Source organism: Macaca fascicularis, chromosome 9 (genome assembly GCF_037993035.2).
Source record: "Macaca fascicularis isolate 582-1 chromosome 9, T2T-MFA8v1.1".
NCBI classification, from domain to species: Eukaryota; Metazoa; Chordata; class Mammalia; order Primates; family Cercopithecidae; genus Macaca; species Macaca fascicularis.
In genome coordinates this window covers 100,703,036-100,729,013 of record NC_088383.1, presented here as the reverse complement: position 1 = coordinate 100,729,013, position 25,978 = coordinate 100,703,036, and the positions used below count along the sequence as shown (strand labels likewise).

At 38.7% G+C, this 25,978-nt stretch overlaps 1 protein-coding gene across 19 annotated transcripts in view; it reads right to left on the bottom strand.

Annotated features, from left to right (window-relative positions):
* BTAF1 (B-TFIID TATA-box binding protein associated factor 1) overlaps positions 1-25,210 on the bottom strand; it is a 107,041-nt gene extending 81,831 nt beyond the window's left edge. For 10 of the 19 annotated variants that reach the window (XR_012417946.1, XM_065521139.2, XM_074002194.1 and 7 more), the window contains exons 1-4: positions 24,890-25,210; positions 13,427-13,550; positions 8,788-8,902; positions 6,326-6,472 (exon numbers count right to left, since the gene is read on the bottom strand). Coding sequence is in view for 4 of the 19 variants with exons in the window: in XM_005565944.5 (XP_005566001.1) it covers positions 6,326-6,472; positions 8,788-8,902; positions 13,427-13,550; positions 24,890-24,903 (400 nt within the window). In the remaining 15 variants the exon portion in view is untranslated. Of the gene's footprint in view, positions 1-6,325; positions 6,473-8,787; positions 8,903-12,331; positions 12,429-13,426; positions 13,551-24,889 lie in introns of all 19 variants that reach the window. The other 9 variants (XM_074002189.1, XM_074002185.1, XM_074002192.1 and 6 more) reach the window with 2 other exon arrangements.
* Between the last annotated feature and the right edge of the window lie 768 nt (positions 25,211-25,978).

Here is a 25,978-nt window from a genome sequence, read left to right as displayed (position 1 = left end):
CAGTATCTGAAAAAAAAATTCTTTTAAACCACTGGATAGACTTAACAGCTTAATGGAAGATAACAGGACAAAATGCAAGCGAACTTAAAGCAATGTTGTTCTCACTCACAGGTGGGAACTGAACAATGAGAACACTTGGACACAGGGCGAGGAACATCATACACTGGGGCCTGTCATGGGGTGGGAGTATGGGGGAGGGATAGCATTAGGAGATATACCTAATATAAATGACGAGTTAATGGGTGCAGCAAACCAACACGGCACATGTATACATATGTGACAAACCTGCACGTTGTGCACATGTACCCTAGAACTTAAAGTATAATAATAAAAAAAAGATAAAGCAATACAAAGTACCCAATCTAAAGAACAAAGAGAAAAAAAGATACAAGGAAAAAAAAGCCCAAATATGAAATCAAGACAACAATTCTATTTACAAAAACAACTTGTATTCTGTAAAGTATAAAATGAAAAAAAATTTAAAACCAAATGAAAATGTTCATGCATCATAAGAGTAAATATTGTTAAAACACTAATATTTCCCAAATGTATATACAGATTCAACACAATAGCTATCAAAATCCCACCTGGCTTTTTTTTTTTTTTTTTGCAAACATTGACAGACTGGTCCTAAAATTCATATGGAAATGCAAGAGACTCAGAATAACCAAAACAATCTTGAAACACAGGAACAAAGTTGGAGGCTCATATATCCTGATTTCAAAACTTACTACAATGCAACAATAATTAAGACAATGTGGTACTCGCATAAGAATAGACATTAATGGAATAGAATTAAGAGTCCTGAAATAAACCTATGTGTCAATAGTCAACTGATTTTTGACAAGGGTTCCAGAGCAATTCAATGGGAAACAGAACAGTATTTTCTACAAATAGTGTTGAGACAACAGGATAGCCACATGTAAAAGAATGAAGCTGGACCCTTAACCTCAAAACATATACAAAAAAACCTCAAAATTAATAAAAGAACTAAAAACTAAAGCTATAAAACTCTCAGAAGAAAAGAGAGGTTGGCCAGGCACGGTGGCTCAAGCCTGTAATCCTAGCACTTTGGGAGGCCAAGACGGGCGGATCACGAGGTCAGGAGATCGAGAACATCCTGGCTAACATGGCGAAACCCCATCTCTACTAAAAAATACAAAAAACTAGCCGGGCGAGGTGACCGGCGCCTGTAGTCCCAGCTACTCGGGAGGCTGAGGCAGGAGAATGGCGTAAACCCGGGAGATGGAGCTTGCAGTGAGCCGAGATCCGGCCACTGCACTCCAGCCTGGGCAACAGAGCGAGACTCTGTCTCAAAAAAAAAAAAAAAAGAAAAGAAAAGAGAGGTAAATGAGCTTGAATTTGGCAAGTTTCTTATATATAATACCAAAAACTTGAGAAACAAAAAAAATACAAAAAAATGGACTTCATAAAAATTAAAAACTTTTATATTTCAAAGGATACCACAGAGGAAATGAAAAGATAACCAATAGAGCAGTAGAAAATATGTGTACATTAGACTGGGCGTGATGGCTCACGCCTATAATCCCAGCACTTTGGGAAGCCAAGGCTGGTGGATTACCTGAGGTCAGGAATTAGAGACCAGCCTGGCCAACACTGTGAAATCCCATCTCTACTAATAATAAATACATTAGCTGGGTGTGGGGGCAGGCGCCAGTAATCCCAGCTACTGTGGGAAGGAGCCGAGGCAGAAGAATCATTTGAACTCAGGAGGTGGAGGTTGCAGTGAGCAGAGATCACACCACCGCACTCCACCTGGGTGATGGAGTGAGACTCCGTCTCAAAAAAAAAAAAAAAAAGAAAGAAAAAGAAAACGTGTAAATAACGTATCTGTTAAGAAGCTTGTATTAAGAACATATACTCTTACAACTCATAATAAAAGGGCAAACAACCCAACAAAAAACGTGCAAGTTATAAGAATTGACATTTCTCTAAAGAAGGTATACGAATGGTCAATACACGAAATGAAGTTCAATGTTACTGGACAACAGGGAAATGCAAATCAAAATCACAATGAGATATCACTTCACACCATTAGTATGGCTATAATCAAAATGTCCGATAATAACAAGTGTCAGGAAAAGATGTTGAGAAATCGAATGTAAAATAGCAGAGCCACTTTGGAAAACTCTGGCAGTTTCTCAAATGGTAAAATACAGTTACCATATGAGCCAGTAATTCCACTCCTAGGTATCTACCTGAGGGAAATTAAAGCATATGTCCACACAGAAAGCTGTACATGAATTTTTATAGCAGTATTTTTCTTTCTTTTTTTAGATGGAGTTTCACTCTTGTTGCCCAGGCTGAAGTGCAATGGCATGATCTCAGGTCACGGCAACCTCTGCCTCCCCGGTTCAAGTGATTCTCCTGCCTCAGCCTCCCAAGTAGCTGGGATTACAGGCATGCGTCACCATGCCCTGCTAATTTTTGTATTTTTAGTAGAAATGGGGTTTCTCCATGTTGGTCAGTCTGGTCTCGAACTCCTGACCTCAGGTGATCGCCCACCTCAGCCTCCCAGCAGTATTTTTCAAAACAGATAAAAGGTAGAAACAACCCAAATGTCCATCAACTAATGAAAAGCTTTACAAACTGTGGTATTCATACAATGGAATATTATTTGGCCATAAAATGAAATACTACCACATCATATCCATTAGGATGGCAACTATCAAAAAACAGAAAATAACAAGAGTTGGCAAGGATGTGGAGAAACTGGAACCCTTGTGTACTATTGGTAGAAATGTAAAATGATGTAGCTGTTAGGGAAAACTGAATGGCAGCTCCTCAAAAAATTAAAAATAGAATGACCATCTGATCCAGCAATTTACTTCTGGGTATATACCCCAAAGAACTGAAAGCAGTAACTCAAACAGATATTTGTACATCCATGTTCACAGTAGCATTATTCACAACAGTCAAAATGTGGAATAAGCCTGCGTCCACTGGTGAATGAAAGGATAAACAAAATCTATATACATACAATGGACTATTATTCAGCCTTAAACAAAAGGAAATTCTGTCCTATACTACAACACAGATGAACCTTGAGGACATCATGTTAAGTGAAATAAGCCCATCACAAGAAGACAAACACTGTATGATTCACTTACGTGAGGAATCTAGAGTAGTCAAATTCATGGGGATAGAAAGAATAATGGCTGCCAGGGGCTGGGGAAAGGGGGAAATGGGGATTTGACGTTTAATAGGTATAGTTTCAGTTTTGCATGATGAAGACTTCTGAAGACTGGCTGCACAACAATGTGACTATACTTAACATTACTAAACTTAAAAATGGTTAAGGATGGTAAATTTTTTATTATATATATTTTACCACAATTTAAAAAACCTAATATATCCCTTAAGAGTAATAACATTTAGAAAAGAAAAAAAAGTACTGATATACTCTATCACATAGATGAACCTTGAAAATATTCTCTTAGGTAAAAAAAGCCACTCACAAAAGACCACATATTGTATGATTCCATTTACCAGCCACATGCCATTTAATGATGAGTACATTCCAAGAAACGCGTCATTCAGTGATTTTGTGGTTGTCAACATCACAGTGTACTTACACAAACCTAGAACGTACAGCCTACTACACAGATACGCTGTATGGTATAGCCTGTTGCTGCTAGGCTACAAACCTGTATAGCATGTTACTAAATACTACAGGCAACTGTAACACAATGGTAAGTATTCATATATCTAAACATAGAAACGTACAGTAAAAATGCAGTAATATACTTTTATGGGACCACCACTGTATATACAGTCTTAGTCTGTTGCTGACTTAAATGCTGTTATGTGGTATGTGACCAAATATAAAATGTTGAGAATAAGCAAATCTAAAGAGACCAAAAGTAGACTTGGGGTTGCTAAGAAGAGGAGGGAAGGAAGTAGGAGGATAAAAGGGTGATAGCTTAGGATATGGGGTTTCTTCTTAAAGTGACGAAAATGTTCTAAAATTGACTGTGGTGATGGCTACACATACCTGTGAGTATACTAAAAACCACTGAATTGTACACTTTAAATGACGAATTATATAATGTATAAATTATATCTCAATAAAGTTGCTTGAAATTTTTTTTTTTTTTTTGAGACGGAGTCTCGCTCTGTCGCCCAGGCTGGAGGGCAGTGACCGGATCTCAGCTCACTGCAAGCTCCACCTCCCGGGTTTAGGCGCCTGCCACCTCGCCCGGCTAGTTTTTTGTATTTTTTAGTGGAGACAGGGTTTCACTGGGTTAGGCAGGATGGTCTCGATCTCCTGACCTTGTGATCCACCCGTCTCGGCCTCCCAAAGTGCTGGGATTACAGGCTTGAGCCACCGCGCCCGGCCGAAAATTTTTTTAAAGACTGCTCTACCAAGTAGGGAAAAACATTAGGCATCCAAAAGACTGCTTGATCACAACCCCAATACACTTACACAGAGCCAAAAATTGGTCCTCTCATTCCAGAGGAAGTCCTATTGGGGGAAATAAGCTACAAAGGAAACCCAGACCAGTATGTATACTAATCATATATATGGTGTCACTAATACATAGGAGGGGACAAACACAGATCAACATTTAAAGAAAACCTAACTACAGGGTTTTAAACAAGCACTGTTCAGCAAGCTCTGACTTAGTAGCACGAGAAAACTGAGTTCCCAAGAAACTGCAGTTTCCAATCCTGGTTACGTATCAGAATCACCTATAGGACTTTTCTCTTTTTTTGAGATGGAGTTTCACTCTTGTCACCCAGGCTGGAGTGCAATGGCATGATCTCACTCACTGCAACCTCCGCCTCCCAGGTTCAAGCCATTCTCCTGTCTCAGCCTCCAGAGTAGCTGGGATTACAGGCACCCACCTCCACACCCAGCTAATTTTCATATTTTTAGTACAGACAGGGTTTCACCATGTTGGCCAGGCTGGTCTCGAACTCCCGATTTCAGGGGATCCACCTGCCTCGTCCTCCCAAAGTGCTGGGATTACAGGTGTGAGCCACCATGCTGAGCCGGGCTTTTCTTTTAAATACAATTACCTACACTTCTTTATAGATCTATGAAATCAGAATACGGCAAAACCAAAACATACACAATTTTTATCTCTGATAATGTCCATGAGTACACTAGTAAAGTCAGTAAACTTACTGTTTAGTGATATAAATGAAAAGTTTTTGAAGACTTTTACCTCCATTATTAGAAAAACTGCTTTTCCAAAACTTAAGCAAATTATCCTCTTAATTCTTTGCAAAAATAACTAGATCTTTTAATAGAAACCATACTAAACAAGATGAAATGAGAATTTGACAATTTTTTATGATAAAAAAAGTGAATATATTAATAAGGTTCTAAATGACGGTTAATTAGCAACAGAACAGAGTTTTATTCTGTTTTGTTTTTTAGTCAAAAAGGCAACTTATTTACTTGCAAAAATCCACTTAAAACATCAAGGTTTTTTCCCCACTCCAGGCCATTATCTTGAATGGCTAACACATTTATTTGATATTCAGATAGATTCTGTAAGTTTAAAAATATTAGGACAATACCCGCCCAAGTCTTTTTTTCTTCTTTTTTTGAGACAGAGTCAACCTCTGTTGCCCAGGCTGGAGTGCAGTGGCGTGATGTCGGCTCACTGCAACTTCTGCCTCCTAAGTTCAAGCAATTCTCCAGCCTCAGCCTCGTGGGTAGCTGGGATTACAGGCACTTGACACCACGCCTGGCTAATTTTTGTATTTTTAGTAGAGCCGGTGTTCCGCCATGTTGGCCAGGCTGCTCTCGAACTCCTGACCTCAGGTGATCCGCCCACCTCGGCCTCCCAAAGTGCTGGGATTACAGGCATGAATATCTATCCAAGTCTTATTTTTCACTCTTAGTTTTTGCTTTGGACACCAGCATGAGTAAACCCAATAAATACCAGAAATATGTGATAAAAACAAAACAATCAATCTCTCAAATTTCCAGAATTGGGAAAGCATTACCACAATCTGTACTAATCCTGATTTTATAATATATTAAACTGGGGCTCTTGGGTAACACTTTATAATTTCTATATTACCTAATACAATTGTTGCTGAAATATTAATATGTATCAACCAATGATGCACATATTCACTTAAAGGAGGAAAAATACTCATACTGTAGCTTTAAACCAAATACAGCTGGGTTACCTTCAAATTCATAGCATCCCCTCCACCTGCAAACTTCAGTTAATTTACATTTCATGACATGTTAGTTTGTGTGTAACTAATGAACAGCATATGAAGTGACAAATTCATTTGAAAAAACAAATTTTAGACTTTCTTCTACAGAACCACTACAGACCTGATTTTTCATCTTGGACTTCAAATTCGGCACCAGCAGATCCCAGGAGTGATGCACCATGTTGTAACAATCTACATATATCAAATCTGTCAAAATTCAATCGCTCTGTAGTAGGTGAATCTTCCATAGAACTTTCGGAAGTAGGTTCTACATGAGGTTTAAAAATATTAATTTGACCATATAGCCAAAGTGTGGAATGAAAGAAAACAGCATATCATTACTTGGGTTGCATCAGTTATACACACACACACACACACACACACAGTTGCATCAGTTATACACACACACACAACACACACACACACACGCTTTTGTTATTTTAAGAAGCAAGGTCTTGCTCTGTTGCCCAGGCCGGAATGTAGTGGCACAATCACAGCTCACTATATCCTCAAACTCCTGGGATCAAGGAATCCTTCTGTCTCAGCCTCCAGAGTAGCTGGGACTCCAGGTGCACACAGCTATGCCTAGCTAAGTGATTTTTATTTTTGTAGAGACAAGGGTCTCACCATCTTGCCCCAGGCTGGTCTCAAACTCTGAGGCTCAAGCAATCCTCCTGCCTCAACTTCCCAAAGTGCTGGAATTTACAGGCGTGAGCCATTGTACCCAGACAGTAATATTTTGAGAAAAGTAAAAGTGGAGGAAGTAGAAAAGCTACTGTGGGTTTACGATCAGTTCTTAGTTATCTATGAATAAACTGGTGGTTCTTCTTTCACCAACCATCAGATTTTAGTGAGTATATGTGTAACTGTGTCCAACCACAAAAGCAAAATGTTATGTATATAAAGAAATGCATTCCCATGTTAAAATGTATATGTTAAATACCATGCTGTCTCCACTTACTGTAAGAATTTAAAAATACCAAGGTAACAGAATGAGTTTATTATAGCTCAGTTAGAAGATAAAAATATTCACAGAATGTATTCATGAATAAGGCTAATAAGAATCATCCCTCCCCATACCTGAGGAATACGCTGAGCCACGCAGCAACTATGCACTCAGCAGGACTCAGTTCCCATACTCTGGGCAAATAAGAATCTCCTGGTAAGTTGCCAAAACCATATATACATGTGAGGTCTAAAAACATCTATAAAATGTTCTGTATTCCTTCCTCAAAAAGCTATATGTTATAAATGTTAAAATATAATAACTCATTGACTTAATAGTTTGTTTAGCTGGCATCTGCATGAAACTCATCTGTTAACTAAAGTATAACTGCTTAACTTAAAATGAATTTCTATTAGTATTTTAAGTTTTCTAGTGATGATAAGCAAATTCACTTACTAAAAATTTTACAGCTAGTTAAAAATTTAATGCTAGTGTAATGCTAGTTTTTTAAAAAAATTAAGTCTTTTAAAAATGGAACTAAGTTGTACCACCTTTATGTACCAAACTAAGTGGGGATAACAAGCTGAAAAGGAAAAGGCTCTTTTCTAAAACAAGTTACAACTTCTCTAGTCACACATTTCATTTAATGAGAGAAGACAAATTAACAAAATAACTCAAAATAACAGGTATCAGGAAATATAAACCAACTGTTTTAGGCAAGTTAAGACTTATGATAAAAGTGATGTTATTAAAGTGAGTTGAGGCCGGGCACAGTGGCTCATGCCTGTAATCCCAGCACTTTGGGAGGCTGAGGTGGGCAGATCACTTGAGGCCAGGAATTCAAACCCCCACCCCAGCCTGGCCAACAAAGCAAAACCCCATCTCTACTAAAAATACAAAACGAGCTGGGCATGGACCTGTAATCCCAGTTACTTGGGAGGCTAAGGCACGAGAATCGCTTGAACCCAGGAGGCGGAGGCTGCAGTGAGCCAAGACTGCATCACTGCACTCCAGCCTGGGTGCCACAGTGAGACTCCGTCTCAAAAAAATAAAATAAAATAAAATAGTTGAAAATGAATCTAGTTGTACCATTAAATTTTAATTAAAATGTGCAACTTTCCAGCTTTTCAGAAGCACGTAATTTGTTTTTAAATATCACTGCAGGCAATCAGAACACATTTTTTCCCACTACAAGAAATCTAAAAAAGGGCACATAAAAAACAAGACTTAACACTCCAAATATCTATATATAATTGTGCTTAAATGTAGAAAATAACTACCCTATACTATTCTCTCAGCAACAAGAAAAAAATAGACTTTCAAATATTTACACTGTACTGATTTAACTTCTTTTTTTAGAATGTCAATTACTTGAAGGGAAGTAATAACCTTTGTAAATCAAGCATACTGTAGAATGTGTAACTTAAAATGCATACAAAAACATTTTCTATATCCAGTATTTTTTTTTTCAATGTGGTGAAAAATCACCTTATTCAGTATCATTTCCTGACAAAGCTGTACCTAAAACCATGGAAATTAAGACTTTAAAATTGAAATTATTAAAATATAAAATGCATATTATAATTAATTCTACAGTTAGGTTTTTACTTAAAACTACTTTCTCCACTTAAAAGCACCTTGTCTGGTTCTTGGCACTGGATTCCACTCAGGTACATTTTTCACTATAGCTTCAACAGCTTGTCCTGCTGCGATCCGGGTATCCCAATTTGCACTCCTTAAATATATCAACACCTTAAAAATTATAAAATACAAGTTATGTATACAAAAATATTGTTTGTGCAAGGTAGCCAGAACAGAGAAATACAAATTTACTTGTTATTAATGTATAATTTGGCAGCCATCCAAATACATATAAAACACCTTAGAAATTATTAAATTAATTTACAAGATTCTATCATTCACATAAAAATCACTATCACCTTAAATAGGGGATTTAAGAAACCTGTGGCCAGGCACAGTGGCTCATGCCTATAATCCAAGCACTTTGGGAGACCGAGGTGGGCAGATCACCTGAGGTCAGGAGTTCAAGACCAGCTTGGCCAACATGGTGAAACTCCATCTCTACAAAAAATACAAAATTAGCCAGGCATGGTGGCACGCGCCTGTCATCCCAGCTACTTGGGAGGCTGAGGCAGGAGACTCACTTGAACCTGGGAGGCAGAGGTTGCAGTGAGCCAAGATGGTGCCACTGCACTCCAACCTGGACAACAAGAGCAAATCTCTGTCTCAAAAAAAAAAGAAACTTGTAATTAAAGAATGTTTAAGTGCATTTTAAAAATGACAGCCATTTAACATACTAAAAAGCAAAGTACATATTATTCATTAAGTCCCATTACTTAATACAAAGAATTGAAAGTTACAAATACTCAAGTTCAGTATGGTTGTAAGATATAAGATCAATACACAAAATCAATTGTATTTTCACACATTAAACAATCTGAAAATGAAATTAAGAAACCATCCCATTTACGGTAGCATCAGAATGTAGAAAATAAGAATCAATTTAACAGAAGCAGTGTATGACTTGTACAATGAAAGCTATAAAACACTAAAAATATTGTTGAAGAAATTAAAGATATAAATAAAGACACCTTGTGTTCATGGATTCAAAGACTTAAGATTGTTACAACAGTAATATACAATAAATTAATGAAGAGATTCAACACAATTCCTATTAAAATCCCAGCTTTTTGTTTGTTTGTTTTGTTTTGTTTTTTTGCAGAAATGGACAAGCTGATCCTAAAATGTATATGCAAATGCAAGGGACTCAGAATTACCAAAACGATCTTGAAAAAAAAAAAAAGTAGACTCACACTTCTTTTATTTTTATGTTTTAGAGACAGAGTCTCTATGGTACCCAGACTGAAATGCAGTGTCTTAGTCACAGGTGCAATCATAGCACACTGGAGCCTCAAATTCCTGGCCTCAAGCAATTCTCCTGTCTCAGTCTCTTGAGTAGCTGTGCCTATGGACATGTACCACCACATTTGGCAACACACACTTCTTGACTTCAAAACTTTCTACAAAGCAACAGTAATCAAGACAGTGTGGTACTGGCAAAATGACAGACATACAAATCAATGGAACAGAATTAAGAATTAATAAATAACCTGTGTCTATGGTCAACTGATTTTCAACAAAGACGTTGAGACAATTCAATGGAGAAATAACAGTCTTGTCAACAAATGGTGGTGGGATAACTGGAAAGCCACATGTAAAAGAATGATGTTGGCCGGCCGTGGTGGCTCATGCCTATAATCCCAGCACTTTGGGAGGCCGAGGTGGGCGGATCACGAGGTCAGGAGATCGAGACCATCCTGGCTAACACGGTGAAACCCCGTCTCTATAAAAATACAAAAAATTAGCTGGGCGTGGTGGTGGGCGCCTATAGTTGCAGCTACTCGGGAGGCTGAGGCAAGAGAATGACATGAACTCAGGAGGCGGAGCTTGCAGTGAGCTGAGATTGCGCCACTGCACTCCAGCCTGGGGACAGAGTGAGACTCCATCTCAAAAAAAAAAAAAAAAAAAAAAAAAAAAAGAATGATGTTGAATACCTAGTTCATAACATATACAAAAATTAACTAAAAAACTGACCACAGAACCCAAAAGTAAGAGCCAAAACTATAAAACTCTTAGAGGAGAACTTAGGGGTAAATCTTTGTCACTTTGGATTAGGCAAAGGTTTCTTAGATACGACACTAAAAGCAGAAGTGATGTTCAAGAAAGTAGAAAGCTCACAGAAGAGTGTATTTCCAAATCAAATATCTATTTCCTAATAATACACCTTTGTATAGTTTGGATACCTTGTATATGAAGAACTATACGAAGAACTTTCACAACCCATCATAAAACGACAAATAACCCAATTTTTAAACGGGCAAGGGATCTAGGTAAACATTTCTCCAAAGAAGATATACAAATGTATTGCTTCTCTGCTTTTTGGCTAAGATCAAGTGAAGACATACAAATGAATAATAAATACATATGCCTGATATCATTAGTCATCAGGGAAATGCAAATTCAAACCACTTCATATTCAGTAGGATGGCTATAATCAAAAAGTCAGTTAAGAAATATCGACAAGGATGTGGAGAAATCTAAGTTCTCATACACTACTGTTGAAAATGTAAATGATGGGACCATTTTGGAAAATAGTTTAGCAGTTCCACATAAAGTTACCATATGGTACAGTAATTCTACTCCCAGGTATATATATACTCTGGAGAATGGGGAAAAACCTCCAAAATTTTATACACAAATTTTCATAGCAGCATTTTTCATAATACAGCAGCCAAAAAGTGAAAACAACCCAAATATTCATCATCCGAAAAATCAGTAAGATGTACACATGTATGTTCACACAATGGAATATTATTTGGCAATGAAAATGAATATACATGCTACAATATAAAAACATTACTTTGAGCAAAAGAAATCAATCACAATAGATTACAATTCATTTTATATGAAATGTTCAGGATAGGCAAATATTCCTACAAAATTAGTTTAGTGGTTGTCAGGCACGAGTGCAGGAGTATTGAAGAGTGACTGCTAGTAGGTATGAGGCTTCTTTTTGTGGTGATAAAATGTTTTAAAATTACAGTATGGTGATGGCTGCTGTACACAATGTTAATATACTAAATACCACTAAATTGAAACTTACAGATGTAAATTATATTTCAATAAAGCTGTTTAAGAAACAAAACCGGCTGGGTGTGGTGGCTCACGCCTGTAATCCCAGCACTTTGGGAAGCCAAGGCAGGAGGATCACGAGGTCAAGAGATCAAGACCATCCTGGCCAACATGGAAAAACCCCGTCTCTACTAAAAATAGAAAAATTAGCTGGGCATGGTGGTGCGCGCCTATAGTCCCAGCTACTTGGGAGGCTAAGGCAGGAGAATCGCTTGAACCTGGGAGGTAGAGGTTGCGGTGAGCCGAGATGGCGCCACTGCACTCCAGCCAGGCAACAGAGTGAGACGTGTCAAAAAAAAAAAGAAAAGAAAAGAGAAAGAAACAAAACCAATGGGCAACAGGAAAACATTGACGGCCGAGAAAAGAGGAAAGACGGTGAGACAGTGCTAAAGACAAACTCTGCCTCTTTGGGAATGATTTGATGGTAGCCAATATGCTGAGGTCTGAGTGAAGAAGACCAGAACTCACTTGGAAGGCTGGAAAACTTTTCTCAGTTCAGCACAGATGGGGCCTGTTCATTGTTTCATAGTTTCAGGTCATTCAGTCCTCCATTTCTTCTCTTGGGCTGAGGAGAAGAAATATGTTGCCTCTCTCTGTCTCCACCTTACACACGAATACTGCCTAACATGCATCCTTCTTCATTCTAAGAACATGGAGCCTGTAGGTATCAAATCACTGTCTCTCCATCTACATCCTAGTTAGAAAGTTCGGATAATATGTAAGTGGGAATTATGTTGGAAAGAAAGTCACTGTTAGTCCTTCTGGTAGCAACCACATAGTGCAGATGTGTGTATGTTGAAAAGGGCTTGGAACTCCCACTCATACACAACAGAGATGGACAGATGAGAACGAAAAAAGGGGTCAAACTGAAAGGAGAGAGAGATCCTGGAGCTCCCAATATCTGGGCAAACATATTGCTCCCCTACACTACCCTGTATCTACCTCCCCAACTCCCCTACTCCTACACAAAGCACTCCTGCTTTACTTTACATGTCAGGAAATTAAATGTATAGAATTTGCCACTTGTTACGATACAGGTACACTTCAATAAGCATACAGAGTTCAGTAAAAATACAGCAGTTGCTTAAGGGAAGAAAATGGACTAGGATTATGAAAACACTGATCCACCAAAGCAGAAAGCCTCCATTTTCAAACAGCTGATAACTAAGAATGTAATAAGACTCCAACTTCTCATGTATTTCAATCATTGCCCATGAGTACTCATCCATTCAAAGACTACCAACTATAATATAATTATTAGTCATTAAGAACAAGTTAGACCACTAACAAACCAGATAAACAACTTAGTTCATTACCAAACTGGGACAGATTCAATTTTGTGCCACAGGCAAAAGGATCTATACTCAAATCCCTTAAACTACTAAACTTGATTTAAAAAAAAAAAAAAAAAAAAAAAAAGTTTAAGTCTTGTGACCAGGGGGGAAAAAAAGAAATAGCAAAAATGTTTAAAAATTAAGATGATGTTTACCTTTATTTTTGTGTTCTTATCCATGAATAAGTCTCTACAATTGTACTATACTAAAAGAAAAAAGAAGTTCTTACTTTAGACAGGAGATTATTGAGTTCATGGGGATGAAGCTTCACCACTTCTCCAAGTTGCTGTGCAGCAGCTTTTCTTGTTACAGGAGTAGTGCCAGTATCCAGTAAAATAAAAAGGCGATCGAGCCTGAAATAACAAAAATACAATGGTTATTCTGAAATGTTTTTCCTCATATGTACAAGTTTGAGTCAACAAATGCACTGAGCAGATGCTATGAAGGAAGACCTACACTAACATAGATAAGCCCCGGAAGGACATTATGGTGAAATAAGTCAGACACAGAAAGATAAATGCTGCATATCCTCACTCATAAATGTGAGCTAAAAAGTTGATCTCATAGAAGTTAAGAGTAGAATAGTGATTACTAGCGGTTGGGAAGGGTAGGAGAGGCAAGGGGGATGGAAGAGGCTGGTTAACCTATTTACAGCTAAATAGAAGGAACAAGTTCTAGTGTTCTGTGGCACTGTAGAGTGACTAAAAAACAATTTACTGTATATTTTCAAACAGCTAGAAGAGAGGCACTTTGAATGTTCCCAACACAAAGAAATGATAAATGTTTAAGGTGAATAATATGTTAATATGATCATTACATTGTATAGGTATATGAAAATATCACACTGTACCCCCATAATAATGTACAATTATGTGTCAATTAAAATAATACTTTTTCTAAAATTGCAAAAATAAAAATAAAAGTGACCTATGCTAGGATTACAAGAGATGCCTAATCTCTTACGGAACTTGCTACTGGGGTTGAGGGGAGCAGGTAAGGCAAGTACAATACGATACATGGCAGAAAAAGAAGTACAAAGTGCTTTGAGGATTGTGAAAGAAAGGAGCAAATACTATATCCCCAACTATGTAATACTGAAAAAGCTTCATAAAATAAATGGTGTATGAGATGGATCTTACTGGTAGAAAAGAATTTTAACACTGGTGGAGATTAGGTGGTGAAAGGGAAAGGGGAAGAAATACCTGGAAGATGGAAAACAAGAACATAACAATAAGAGAAGGGAGAGTATATTTAGGGAAATGAATAACACAGTTTGGTTGTAATTCAGGGTATACATAAGAGAAGAGTGGGAGATACAGCTACAGAAGTAGCTGGAATCCTACTGTGGAGACCTTTTAATGAACTTGCAACTATGAAGGTCTTGGGTCAAGAAAGTAATGGAACTGAAACTACGCTTTAGGAAGATTAATCCGGCAGCAGTGTGATACATGAAGTAAAATGGAAGGAAACTCAGCAGGGCATGGCCATGTTTGTAATCTCAGCACTCTGGGAGGTCAAGGTGGGAGGATCACTTGAGGTCAGGAGTTCGAGACCAGCCTGGCCATCATGGTTAAACCCCATCTCTACTAAAAATACAAAAATTAGCTAGGTGTAGTGGCATCCACCTGCAGTCCCAGCTACTAGGGAGGCTGAGGCAGGAGAATTGCTTCTGAAACCAGGAGGCAGAGGTTGTAGTGAGCTAAGATCACGCCACTGCACTCCAGCGTGGGTGACAAAGTGAGACTGTGTCTAAACACTTGCCTTTACCCATTCATTCACTGGCTTTTGCTATAGGATTGGTGAACAGTCAATCAGACAGTAGGACCAAAAAAAGGGAAAAAATGGTTTCTTGACCTACTTTTGTCTTGATACCATCCCCCTTCTACCCTCATTCAATTATCCTTTCTCCAATATCTCAAATCAGTGTTACTAATCCATTCTCTTCTTCCAATATGCAGAGCTCTCTCCCTACTGAGAAAATAAACTGCTTGATCTCCACTCTCTAGAACACTTTCTTTTTACTGTCAAGCATCTTGAACAAGTGTTTAAAACAACATTTCCTCATCACATACAATTTAATCCATATAAATCAAGGTTCCATCTTTCTACACTGAAATATCACACCTGAAGGTCACCAATGAACTCTTAGGCTCCAAATCCAATAGTTTTTTAAAAGGCCAACTTTTCTTGACTCTTCCTTGACAGCTGTGACCAGCAAGCACCCCATTCTTACACTACTTTCCTTCCTAGGTTGCACATTATATTACCCTGTTCTCCAAACTCTTCTTTCCTTAGTTCTCCCATTCTTAATACTCTTAATATTAATATTGGGAGAATATTCATGTTCAATCCTTGGCTGCTCAACTCTCATCAGTTTCTCCCTGAGGAAACTGTATACTGTTATTTGTTTAAATTATATCCAGAACAAATATTCCCCAAGTCCGGGCCCTCTGAGAGTGCCAGTTTCACACTCCCAACTGCCTTGTCATCCTGTTGCCAGATTAAGTTCCTAAAGCACCCTTTGAATAAACCACTACCTTACTCTAAAACTTTCAATGGCTCACACTTACCTACTAGACAGTAATCCAAAACAAAAAGTATCTCCCAAATATGGGTATTTTTGGTTTCCACAATTTTGCCTATACTGTTTCCTCCACTTAGAATGTCTCTCACACTCCTCCAAGCTAGGGTTACAGTGGCTCACCCCTCTTTGAGGGGATGGTTTCCTGGCCAGTTTCTGCCAGATCCCCAGAATGGTCACTGGTTGTGGTTGCAGTGAGTTAGGTACTCTGCCTCACTGCAACAGCAGGCAGCTGTGCAGATATAACGGCCCCAGGTGTGAGACAGGAACTGCTGGTGGGAGGCACAGCTGAGAATATGGGTATATCACCTGGAATTTAACCAGATACACGACTAGACGTGATCTTCAGGTGTGCCTGAGCTTGTTTCTCTAACAAGAGAATAAAATGTGCTACAGCAAACAAACAAAATATTTTCTCTTTGTTCAACTTTTCAGCTAGCTCCCATTCATCAAGATTCAGCTGAAGTCCCTCACCTTCTTGAAACCATTTCAAACTACTATGCAACAGAGATTACTTCCTTTACTGAAACCCACATGAATTCTCAACTTGAACAGCTACTTAAGTATTTATCATGCTATTTGGTGGCATCTCTCACATTAGTCACATGATGTCTAATTTTCCTCATTAGGCTTCATCTCCTTCAATCATTCTTTTTATCTCGCACAACACTTTGCACAGTATTCAAATATTTGTTATGTAGTTGATATTTACTGTAACTAAAACTATACTTAAGGAAAAGTTCAAGTTTCTTAGGGACAAGTTTAAGAACCAACTTTAAGGAAAGAAAAAGTATTTTGTATTTTTTTTTCCTGCTTCCTTTGAGAAACATCCTTAATCTGTGATAGCAGTATTACACAAAAAAATGGGTTGGTAAGGTAATGTTTCAGTAAATGAAAAGATCAACACAGCAGTACTTCAGCATTCTGAATAAGGCAGTTAAGCCTGTCCCAAATAGCAAGCTGAAAAATGCCATGCAATAGGCACTGTATTCCTTCCATAATTTCCATCCCTCCTAAACTTTCCTTTGGTTCCCCTGCTACCCAGCTTCACTTAGAACTCCTGCTCAAAGACCTTATAGACTCCTCTCTAACCTAATGCTGATCCTGTCCCACAGCCACACAGTTCCTCTTGCCTCTCCTTTTTGCAGAGCCTTTTATCCCAATGCCATGTCACGTCACCTCTGCTCTCCCACCAGCCAAATGCCCTAAGGTAGCAGATCAGCTCATTCTCTCATCCACTCCATGCCTGTTTATCCTTACTTCTTCCACTTTGGATGGTAACCAAAATTGCCTCCCTGAATAGAGGAATGGGGACACAAGAATGCTTCTTTGATTCTCTTGACTTAAAGCCCCTTTCATAGCCCCATTCCTCTCTCCAGGAGAGCAGATTGGACACCACATAAAAGGAAGAACAAAAGAACAAAGAGATGAGCAGACAAAGATCTGACAAGAGGGCAGTCTAACCTGTTATCTCAGGGTAGCCAGCTATGAGGCAAGCAGGGTAAGCATCAGGGCCAGGCCACAATGGAAAAGGCTGGTACAGTGAACTGGTGGGGAAAGGAAAAGAACGTGAGACAGAGTCAGTATTATGTTGGAGGGTAGACAGGGCCCTTGGTGAGGGAAAGGTCTGAAGGAAGCTAGACGGTCAGAAGAGAAGGGAAAGTTAAAAGGAGGGCTGATTGAGGGAACACTGTACTTACTCCCATACTACTTTTGGCTAAAACTTCTGTTGCAGAACAGCTAGCAGAAAAAAGTAACATTCTTCATTCTCTGAACGATAGACAGACAGACAGAGGAGACACAGGTAACAGATGTCAAGCTGCATGGAAGGTACCAAAGACTATAGAAGGATAAGTAAAACATAAGAAAATTATATTTTATAATATCCACTGGTTATAAATTTATTGAGAATAAGAAATCTGGCCCATTTTCAATCTAGATGTTAACTCCAAGAAATAACTAAACAAGACATGATTCATGTAACCTGTGATTTCAGGCAAATATTCTAAAGACTGCCTAGAAAAAGGAAAGAGTACATAGAATTTTGTAGAGATTATGCTAGCAGTTGCAATCCAACCTCTCTCCTCTCCAGATGTTTGCATTATGTTAATTCATAACAGTAAAGCCGTAAAAATAAACAGAAAGAAATGTCACGCATTTTAAACAATAAAACGTGTCCTAGATTACTACTTCATAGTTAATAAACAAACACATGCTGTATTTCCACTCTAAAACATCCCGGGGGGTGGGGCACAAAAAGCCACACTGATATTTTCGAAATAAAGTTAAACTCTCTGATAAATTAGGGAAGGTCAACTGACAGAATGCCTCACAAAGATAGCTTTGTGTCCTTAACTAAAAAAGCATGATCAGTCAAGAGTATCCATTTAGTTACACATATTTTATACGTAGCAAAAGTACAGTAAAATTTTAAGTATAGATGATTTGAATGTTTACTTTTCTGTGTTACTTAGGAAATAAGGAAAGATCATGACCATCACTTAGTACAGTGCACAGTGTGTACTTAATATGTGGAACTTAGCACAGTACATATTATCATTAATATGTTTCAAAAGAAACAACTTCCAACAAATTCTCTAGATTAGTGTTTTTAAACATATACTTTCTAGGTCATGTTGTGGATAATTTGAAACTATGTTAATGTTATGTTGTTTTAAACATAAAGATATCATACAGAACACTAAGAATCAATATGAAGGTGTGAAACCATACCAAAGCCAGGTGTAAGGGCAGGCGTATGCTAGATAAGTTATCCCATTCTACCCCAGACCATAAACTCCATGAGAATGGAGAGCACACTGTTTTTCTCTGCTATACCTCTAGCACCTATAACACAGAAAGCACTCAGTTAGTATTGGTTAAATGAATGAAGAATGGTGAAAATGTACAACCAAGCTATGCTATTTCCTTCAAGACATTTTTTTCTACCCTCCATCCCTGATCGAACAACCTATAGCTTCTTGCATGACTTTATCTTAATGACAAAACATAGTACATACTAATCTAGGTTATTTAGCAGAAGTATGGGTGGTTTTAAAACTTCATATTAATATATATTATGTATTAACATGTAAACTTCATAATACATTTTAAAGTGTATTATTAAACGGTTAAAACAGTCTATTTTTATGTGTGTGTCACAATTGAAAAAAAATTAAAAATAATACTTCAAACAAGTACCTTGAGAAACAAACCAAAGAAATAAGGAGGAATTTACCATTGGGATTGAAATGGAAAAGCTTTGATAATGCCTCTTCTACTTTTTCTGGTTTATCTCTAAATTTTTTAAAGTATGAGATATTTGATAAATTAGAATTTACAACAGTCCCTTCTGTCATCTTATAATGGATTGAAATTAACAATAAGGGCCAGGTGAGGTGGCTCATGCTTGTAATCCCAGCATTTGGGAGGCCAATGTGGGAGGCATGCTCGAGGCAGGAGTTTAAGACCACGCTGGCCAACATGGAGAGACCCCATCTCTATTTTTAAAAAATTATTAAAAATAAATTAACAGTAATGGAGGAATAGGCCTAGAAAACCTGTGTTGTCCTTTATTGGTAGTTTTTTCTACATTAACATTTTCCTGTCCAGGATCCACTCAACATCCCCTACATCAAGAAACTTCCTTTTATTTGACAGAATAGGCCTACTGAAACAATGTTGCTCTGAAGTATCAACAGTGCAAACAGAAAATTAACAAAATTGAGCGAAGGTCTGCTCATATGTAGCAATTTGTTTCTTCCATAAGAGGATGTGTTTTTGTTTTTTCTGAACCCTTTCTGAACACTGTAACATTTTCAAATGCAAAGATATGTGAGAAATCTAAGGTATGGATTTTAAAACAGTCATATCATAAGTACTGTCTAGACATTGTAGACATGACCTTTACAGCACAGATCGCTGAGGGAAAACTATGTATTTTTGAAACCTTCTCTAGCTGATTGAGGAAAAACTATGTTCCTATTAACTAGCCAATGTACAATAATCAGTTCCATTAATTGTGGCATAAACAGGCAAAGGTAGCAAAAACAAGCTGTTTTAAAAATTGTATTAAGTCATGGTTCCCAACACAGCTATAGACTCCATAAACCTAAACCAGGCACGGTGGCTCATGCCTGTAATCCCAGCACTTTAGGGGCAAAGCCGCGTGGATCACTGGAGCCCAGGAGTTTGCAACCAGCCTAGGCAACAAGATGAAATCCCACTTCTACAAAATACACAAAAAAAATTAGCCAGGCATGGTGCTGTGCATCTGTGGTCCTAGCAACTTGGGAGGCTGAGATGGGAGGGTCACTTGAGCCTGTGATTGTGCCACTGCCCTCCAGCTTTCTAGCCTGGAGGCCAGAGTGAGACCCTGCCTCCAAAAACAAACAACAAACAACAAAATGCCTAAGAAATCCATCTAAGGTTGCTTTTTTTGGGGGGCGGGGGACGGATTCTTGCTCTGTCACCCAGGCTGGAGTGCAGTGGTGCGATCGCAAAGGTAGCTTTTACTGTTGGTGGCAAAATCCCAACTAAGTAACAGATGATAATGAGAAAAAGCATCATAAAGCAAAATAATGGTATTCAAAGATATAACACTTATTATTTAAATTATTCACAAGAAACAGTGAAAGTCTGTAATATATGCTAATTTGTTTTTTGCTGAGGTTGACTTTGTGGAAACAAGTCAAGTAGCTAGTGAATGACTAGCTGACTTTCCAGCATCTGCATCTTAAGGACAACATTCTCCTCTACTCCTACATCTGTATTTTGAGTCTTGTACTAAGGGTCTAAAAGAGTCATATCATTTTCCATTGATATTTCACTGCATTTCACAGAGAACTTCAAATGCTATGACTGTATTTACAATTTCAGAGAGTAACAAAATTATTTTTGCAAGATGTATCTCAGCTACAGATCAACAGTCATGCATTTCATAATCTGCCACATTCTTACAACTGAAAGTACAGTAAAACCAAGCCTATTAAGCAGGGTTTAAAATATATGACCACACAAAATACATCATATCCATTTTGCATTATAAATGACCATGCTATTACAGAATTTACTGTATTATAAACTTCAAAAAATTATTCTAATTTCCTTCCTGTAGGAGGTAGCTTTAAAAAGAAAAAAAATATTCTGATGATTGTTAAAATTAGAAAATGGCCAATATTAAAAGCTATAAAGCCTTACTGCAAAAAAAGAAAAAAAGTAGTTAAACTCAAAAGCACTCACTGAAAAACACTGGAAATAGTCTACTATGCACAAATTACAGTAAAATCATACTCCTACAAATGTAGGAGTAGAGAACAATGTCCTTAAGATGCAGATGCTGGAAAGTCAGCTAGTCATTCACTAGCTACTTGACTTGCTTCCACAAAGTCAATCTCAGCAAAAAACAAATTAGTATATGTTACAGGCTTTCAGTGTTTCTTGTGAATAATTTAAATAATAATTGTTATATCTTTGAATACCATTATTTTGCTTTATGAGGCAACTCATATGGCAACTCAAAAGGTATTAAAGCAGGAAGCAAAATCACTCATTCATTTTTTTTACATGTACTGAACACCCACTAAGAGCCAGGCATTCTGAGGATGGAAAAAATCAAAGACACATTTCCTTCTCTCACAGAGTTTATGTATCCAGCAAGTAAGATAACAATTAACCAATTACAAAATATAAATATTATGACTGACAGGAATATGTATTGGTGCAAATAGCTCAGATGAAGTAAAACCAGAGAAAAAGTCCTGAACAAGGTGATATATATGCTTAGATCAAAAAACTGAGGCAGGTGGATCGCCTGAGGTCAGGAGTTCGAGGTCAGCCTGACCACCATGGAGAAACCCGTCTCTACTAAAAATACAAAATTAGCCTGGTGTGGTGGTGCGTGCCTGTAATCCCAGCCACTCAGGAGGCTGAGGCAGGAGAATCGTTTGAACCCGGGAGGTGGAGGTTATGGTGAGCCAAGAACGCACCATTGCACACCAGCCTGGGCAAGAAGAGCAAAACTCCGTCTCAAAAAAAAAAAAAAAACAAAACTAAGGTCAGACCTAGCCATACTTGAGATGGGGCTAAGAAGTGTTCCAAACATAAAGAGTAGGGGGTAAGAAAATGAATTCTGGGGAGGGTGGAGGATAGAAGAGAGAAGGTGAAGGGGAAGTACAGAGAACTTGACACAGGATGAATCTAAAAAGACAACGCAGGAACCAGATCACAAAGGATCTGCTAAAATACGTTTGTTTGGGAATGCGGACTTTATCCTAGGGCAATAGGAAACGACTAAAGGGTATTAATTAGAAAGATGACCAAGTTCATGTTCAAATTTGCAAATCAGTAAATAATGCAATTGAAGTGAAGAACAGATTGAATGAGATGCCATGGAAGGCAGGAAAAGGAGAGAGGCTCCTGTCTTGGACTAAACAGTCTAGTCCGAATACCAAATACAATGATACATAAACTTAATATGAGATTTATCAGGTGATACAATATTTAAAGGGATGAGTACTTCCTTTCCTAGGGCTAGAAATGTATATTTTCTAGAGTGTATATTTTCAAAAGATTGGATGTAGCTTTACAGCGACAAAAGGGAAGCGTCTCTCTAAAGGTGTCTTGGACTAGAGATGGTGGCATGTTTTAGGATTGTGGTAACCGGTATAGAAAGAAAAATGATTGGCTGGAGAAAGATTAGAAAGGCAGAATATACAGGACTGGATTTGGTAACTGGCTGGACACAGGAAGTGGGAGGAAAAGGGAAGTCAAAGAATATTCTCAAATTTCTTGACCAGACAATTGAGGGAATAATGGTACTAATTTACTATTTCCCATCTGTTGGAAATTCTGGTGGAAATGTCTTAAAAATATTACAGTGTCTCTTCAGTTACGCATATGTAATAAACAGTGCAAAAAATATTTTAGACTTGATTTTGGCATATGATTTTTACCTCCTGGGCTATTTTCCACCTATTTTACATAAAATAGTATTAAAATGAGTCTGCACCAACAGGAGAGAAAGGAAGTTTGGTTAGCACAGAACTATGCTTCATGCGTAGAGAAGATCAGCTTGAAACTAAAATTTGCCATTCAAAGAAGTCCACAGATGAAAAAGTCAAGAATTGACACTACCCCCAAAACACACAAGGTGTCTCAAAATGTTTAAGCACAGAAATAGCTCTTTCATAAAAACATGACAGGCTTTTAAAAAAGTGAACAAGAAAAAAATCTACAGAAAAAGAGTGCTAGTCTTCGAAACACAACATTCAGAACAAAAGACAGTACCTTCAAAACCCACTCAGTCATTCAGAAATATTAAGTGTCCTAAAATTCCGAAAAGAGATTAGTGTAGGCCGGCCCGGTGGCTCACGTCTGTAATCCCAGCACTTTGGGAGGCCGAGGCGGGCAGATCACAAGGTCAGGAGATCGAGACCATCCTGGCTAACACGGTGAAACCCCGTCTCTACTAAAAACACAAAAAATTAGCCAGGCGTGGTGGCGGGCGCCTGTTGTCCCAGCTACTGGAGAGGCTGAGGCAGGAGAATGGCCTGAACTTGGGAAGCGGAGCTTGCAGTGAGCCAAGATCGCGCCACTACACTCCAGCCTGGGTGACAGAGCCAGACTGCGTCTCAAAAAAATAAAAACCAAAAAAAAAAAAGAGAGAGAGAGATTAATGTTGCCCGAAGTTTAGGTTCTTTTTAAACATTTTCATTTTGTCTTTATAAAGCTACATCCAATCCTGTGATAATACACATGTTACTCTAAGAAAGGAAGTCCTCATTTCCTTAAACACTGTATTACCTGATAAATGTTATATTAAGTTTATATAGCAATGCATTTACAATGTATATATTCATGTATTTATACAGGAGGTAACAAATTAGAAGATACACCTTTCTATATTTGCAAAAATGTAAAATGTCACTTGCATTCTCTCAAGGCAGTTTTATTTAAAAAAAGAATTTACTCACATTGAATAGATTAATCCATAAAATAAAAATCAGATGCCCCATATTACGGCACCTAGCAACCCCCTTCACCCAACTCCCATGGGCTTCTCCCACACACTATTTCATCAGTCATCTAGGGAGTTTGTAAGGAATGGGTTATCCTTTCTCTTGCAAAACAGATAAAACTTGCGCACTTAATATGCTCCAAGAATGTGTTCAGTTAATTATAAAAAAGAAGGAAAACTATTTGTTTTCATCATTTATTCCTTCAGTCTATACGGTAAAAGAATCCAATTCTCATTAAAAGTTACCATATCAACTCTAAAGAACTTGGTGAATCCACCAGATTACTATCACAGAGGAACTATCCCTTAATCACATGTATACAGGGCCACCAAAATCCGCCTACAAAAGCTTTCCAACCATTCTATCACACTGGAGGAAAGAAGAATGTTTCTCCTATCGCTATACAAATAAATGTTTTGTTAGTTTTTCTATAGTTTTCCTGGGCTTTCCTGTTGACAGGCAATATTTCAAAAGAATATAAGATTTGTGATTTATCTTCCACGCCTTAGCTACGGAAAATGATGCTAATACGATAATTGGCTTAAGGTTACAACGCTGACGTTGGAATGTTTACTGCCAAACAAAAGGAGAAATTATACTTAATTTTAAAAAACATCTCAGGAAAGAACATACCCCTAAAAACGTAAATTAAAACTGTTAACGTAATTAGACGGTCTCTTAGATAATAGTAATTCAGGTTTCCCCTCCATCGACACTAACTACCAAGTTTTCCCATGAAATGGAGGTTAGGGACCAGCCTTAGAATACTGAGAAAGATAAGAGACTTACTCTCCTAGAACCGAAAGAGGGAAGAGAAACCAGAGAACAGAAACATGGTGAGGAAAGAGAAAAAACAGCTCTAACGTGCTAAGGGGTCTATTTAACACGAAAAAGGCATTACTGAACCGATTCACCCAGGAGTAACCCGAGCCCAAACCCCCGCCGACCACGGGGCGAACTCCGAAGTCTACTGAAGAAAGCGCCAGAGCCCAGTGACAATGAGAACCGCTCTTCTCTAGGAGTAGGGGCTCTGAGAGGAGCCCATGCCTTGCCTGAGTCGCCTTTCAGTTCGCTCGTCTGGAGCAAGACCCACCTGGAGACCGCCATGGCCGGGTGCCGGCGGTTCGGAGCTCCCCGCGACCTACGCGCCGCGCAGCTGAGGCGCTAGTTTCCAGAAAGCTGAGAGGCGCAGGCCCAGGCCGCGGAGCACAGGGGAGCGGCCGGTGCGGCGTGGAGCGTTCCAGCGCAGGCCCTCGGGCATCTGCCCTGCCGCCTACCCGAGCTCGTCCCCGCGGCGGCCGGAGAGCAGGGGTCCAAAACAGTAGCGGAGGCGGCAGTCCTCCGACCCGCACGACTTCAAACCGGGTACCCCCAGCTCCGCTCTTTGCTGACGCGGGCGTCGGCACGCAGAACTGAGCGTAGCGCGCCGGAAGTGACGTAAGCTCACCGACAGGGGCTCCGCTCGGCGCGAGCGCCTTGGGTTTGGTGGCAGACGCCTAAATAAAAGCGCTTTGTGCTGATATGGAGAGGATGTCTAGTCTTAAGACTAGGGAAGGAGGTGAAATAAGAGTCCCCTTATTTAACAGAGAAGGAAAAAGTCGATTTAGTCCAAGTCCTGGAACTTCAAAACCTTGGTTTCTAATTCCATACCACCCAGATTCTGCTTCCCATCAGACTGCTAGGAAGCAAGATCAGAAGGACCTTAAGATGAGCTTGTCCAGGTGGTGAAGCCAGTGGGAGGAGTGAAAGCAAGAAGTCGCTATGACACTGAAGAAATGGCTCAGATGTTTGTCATTGTTTGCCAGAAGTTCTGCCTAGGTATTGGAGAGGTCTTCCGACCAACGATTTTGCCAAGTTGGATTTCTCAATTGTTTGTGTTGTTTGTACCATCATTTTCTCAGCCAGCCAGATTTGAAAACTACTATTCTTAAATTTTTGTTCTTTTGGGGGACTCATCTGGCTTTTCAATAGTTTTAAGTTCATTAGGCTTTTAAACACTTCTGCCAGGCCGTTGTCATCTTACACATGATTTTTTGTTGTTGTTGTTGTTGTTGTTACTGAGTTTCGCTCTGTCGCCCAGGCTGGAGTGCAGTGGCGCGATCTCGGCTCATTGCCAACCTCTGCCTCCCGGGTTCAAGCGATTCTAAATGTGCCTCAACCTCCGGAGTAGCTAGGAGGCACA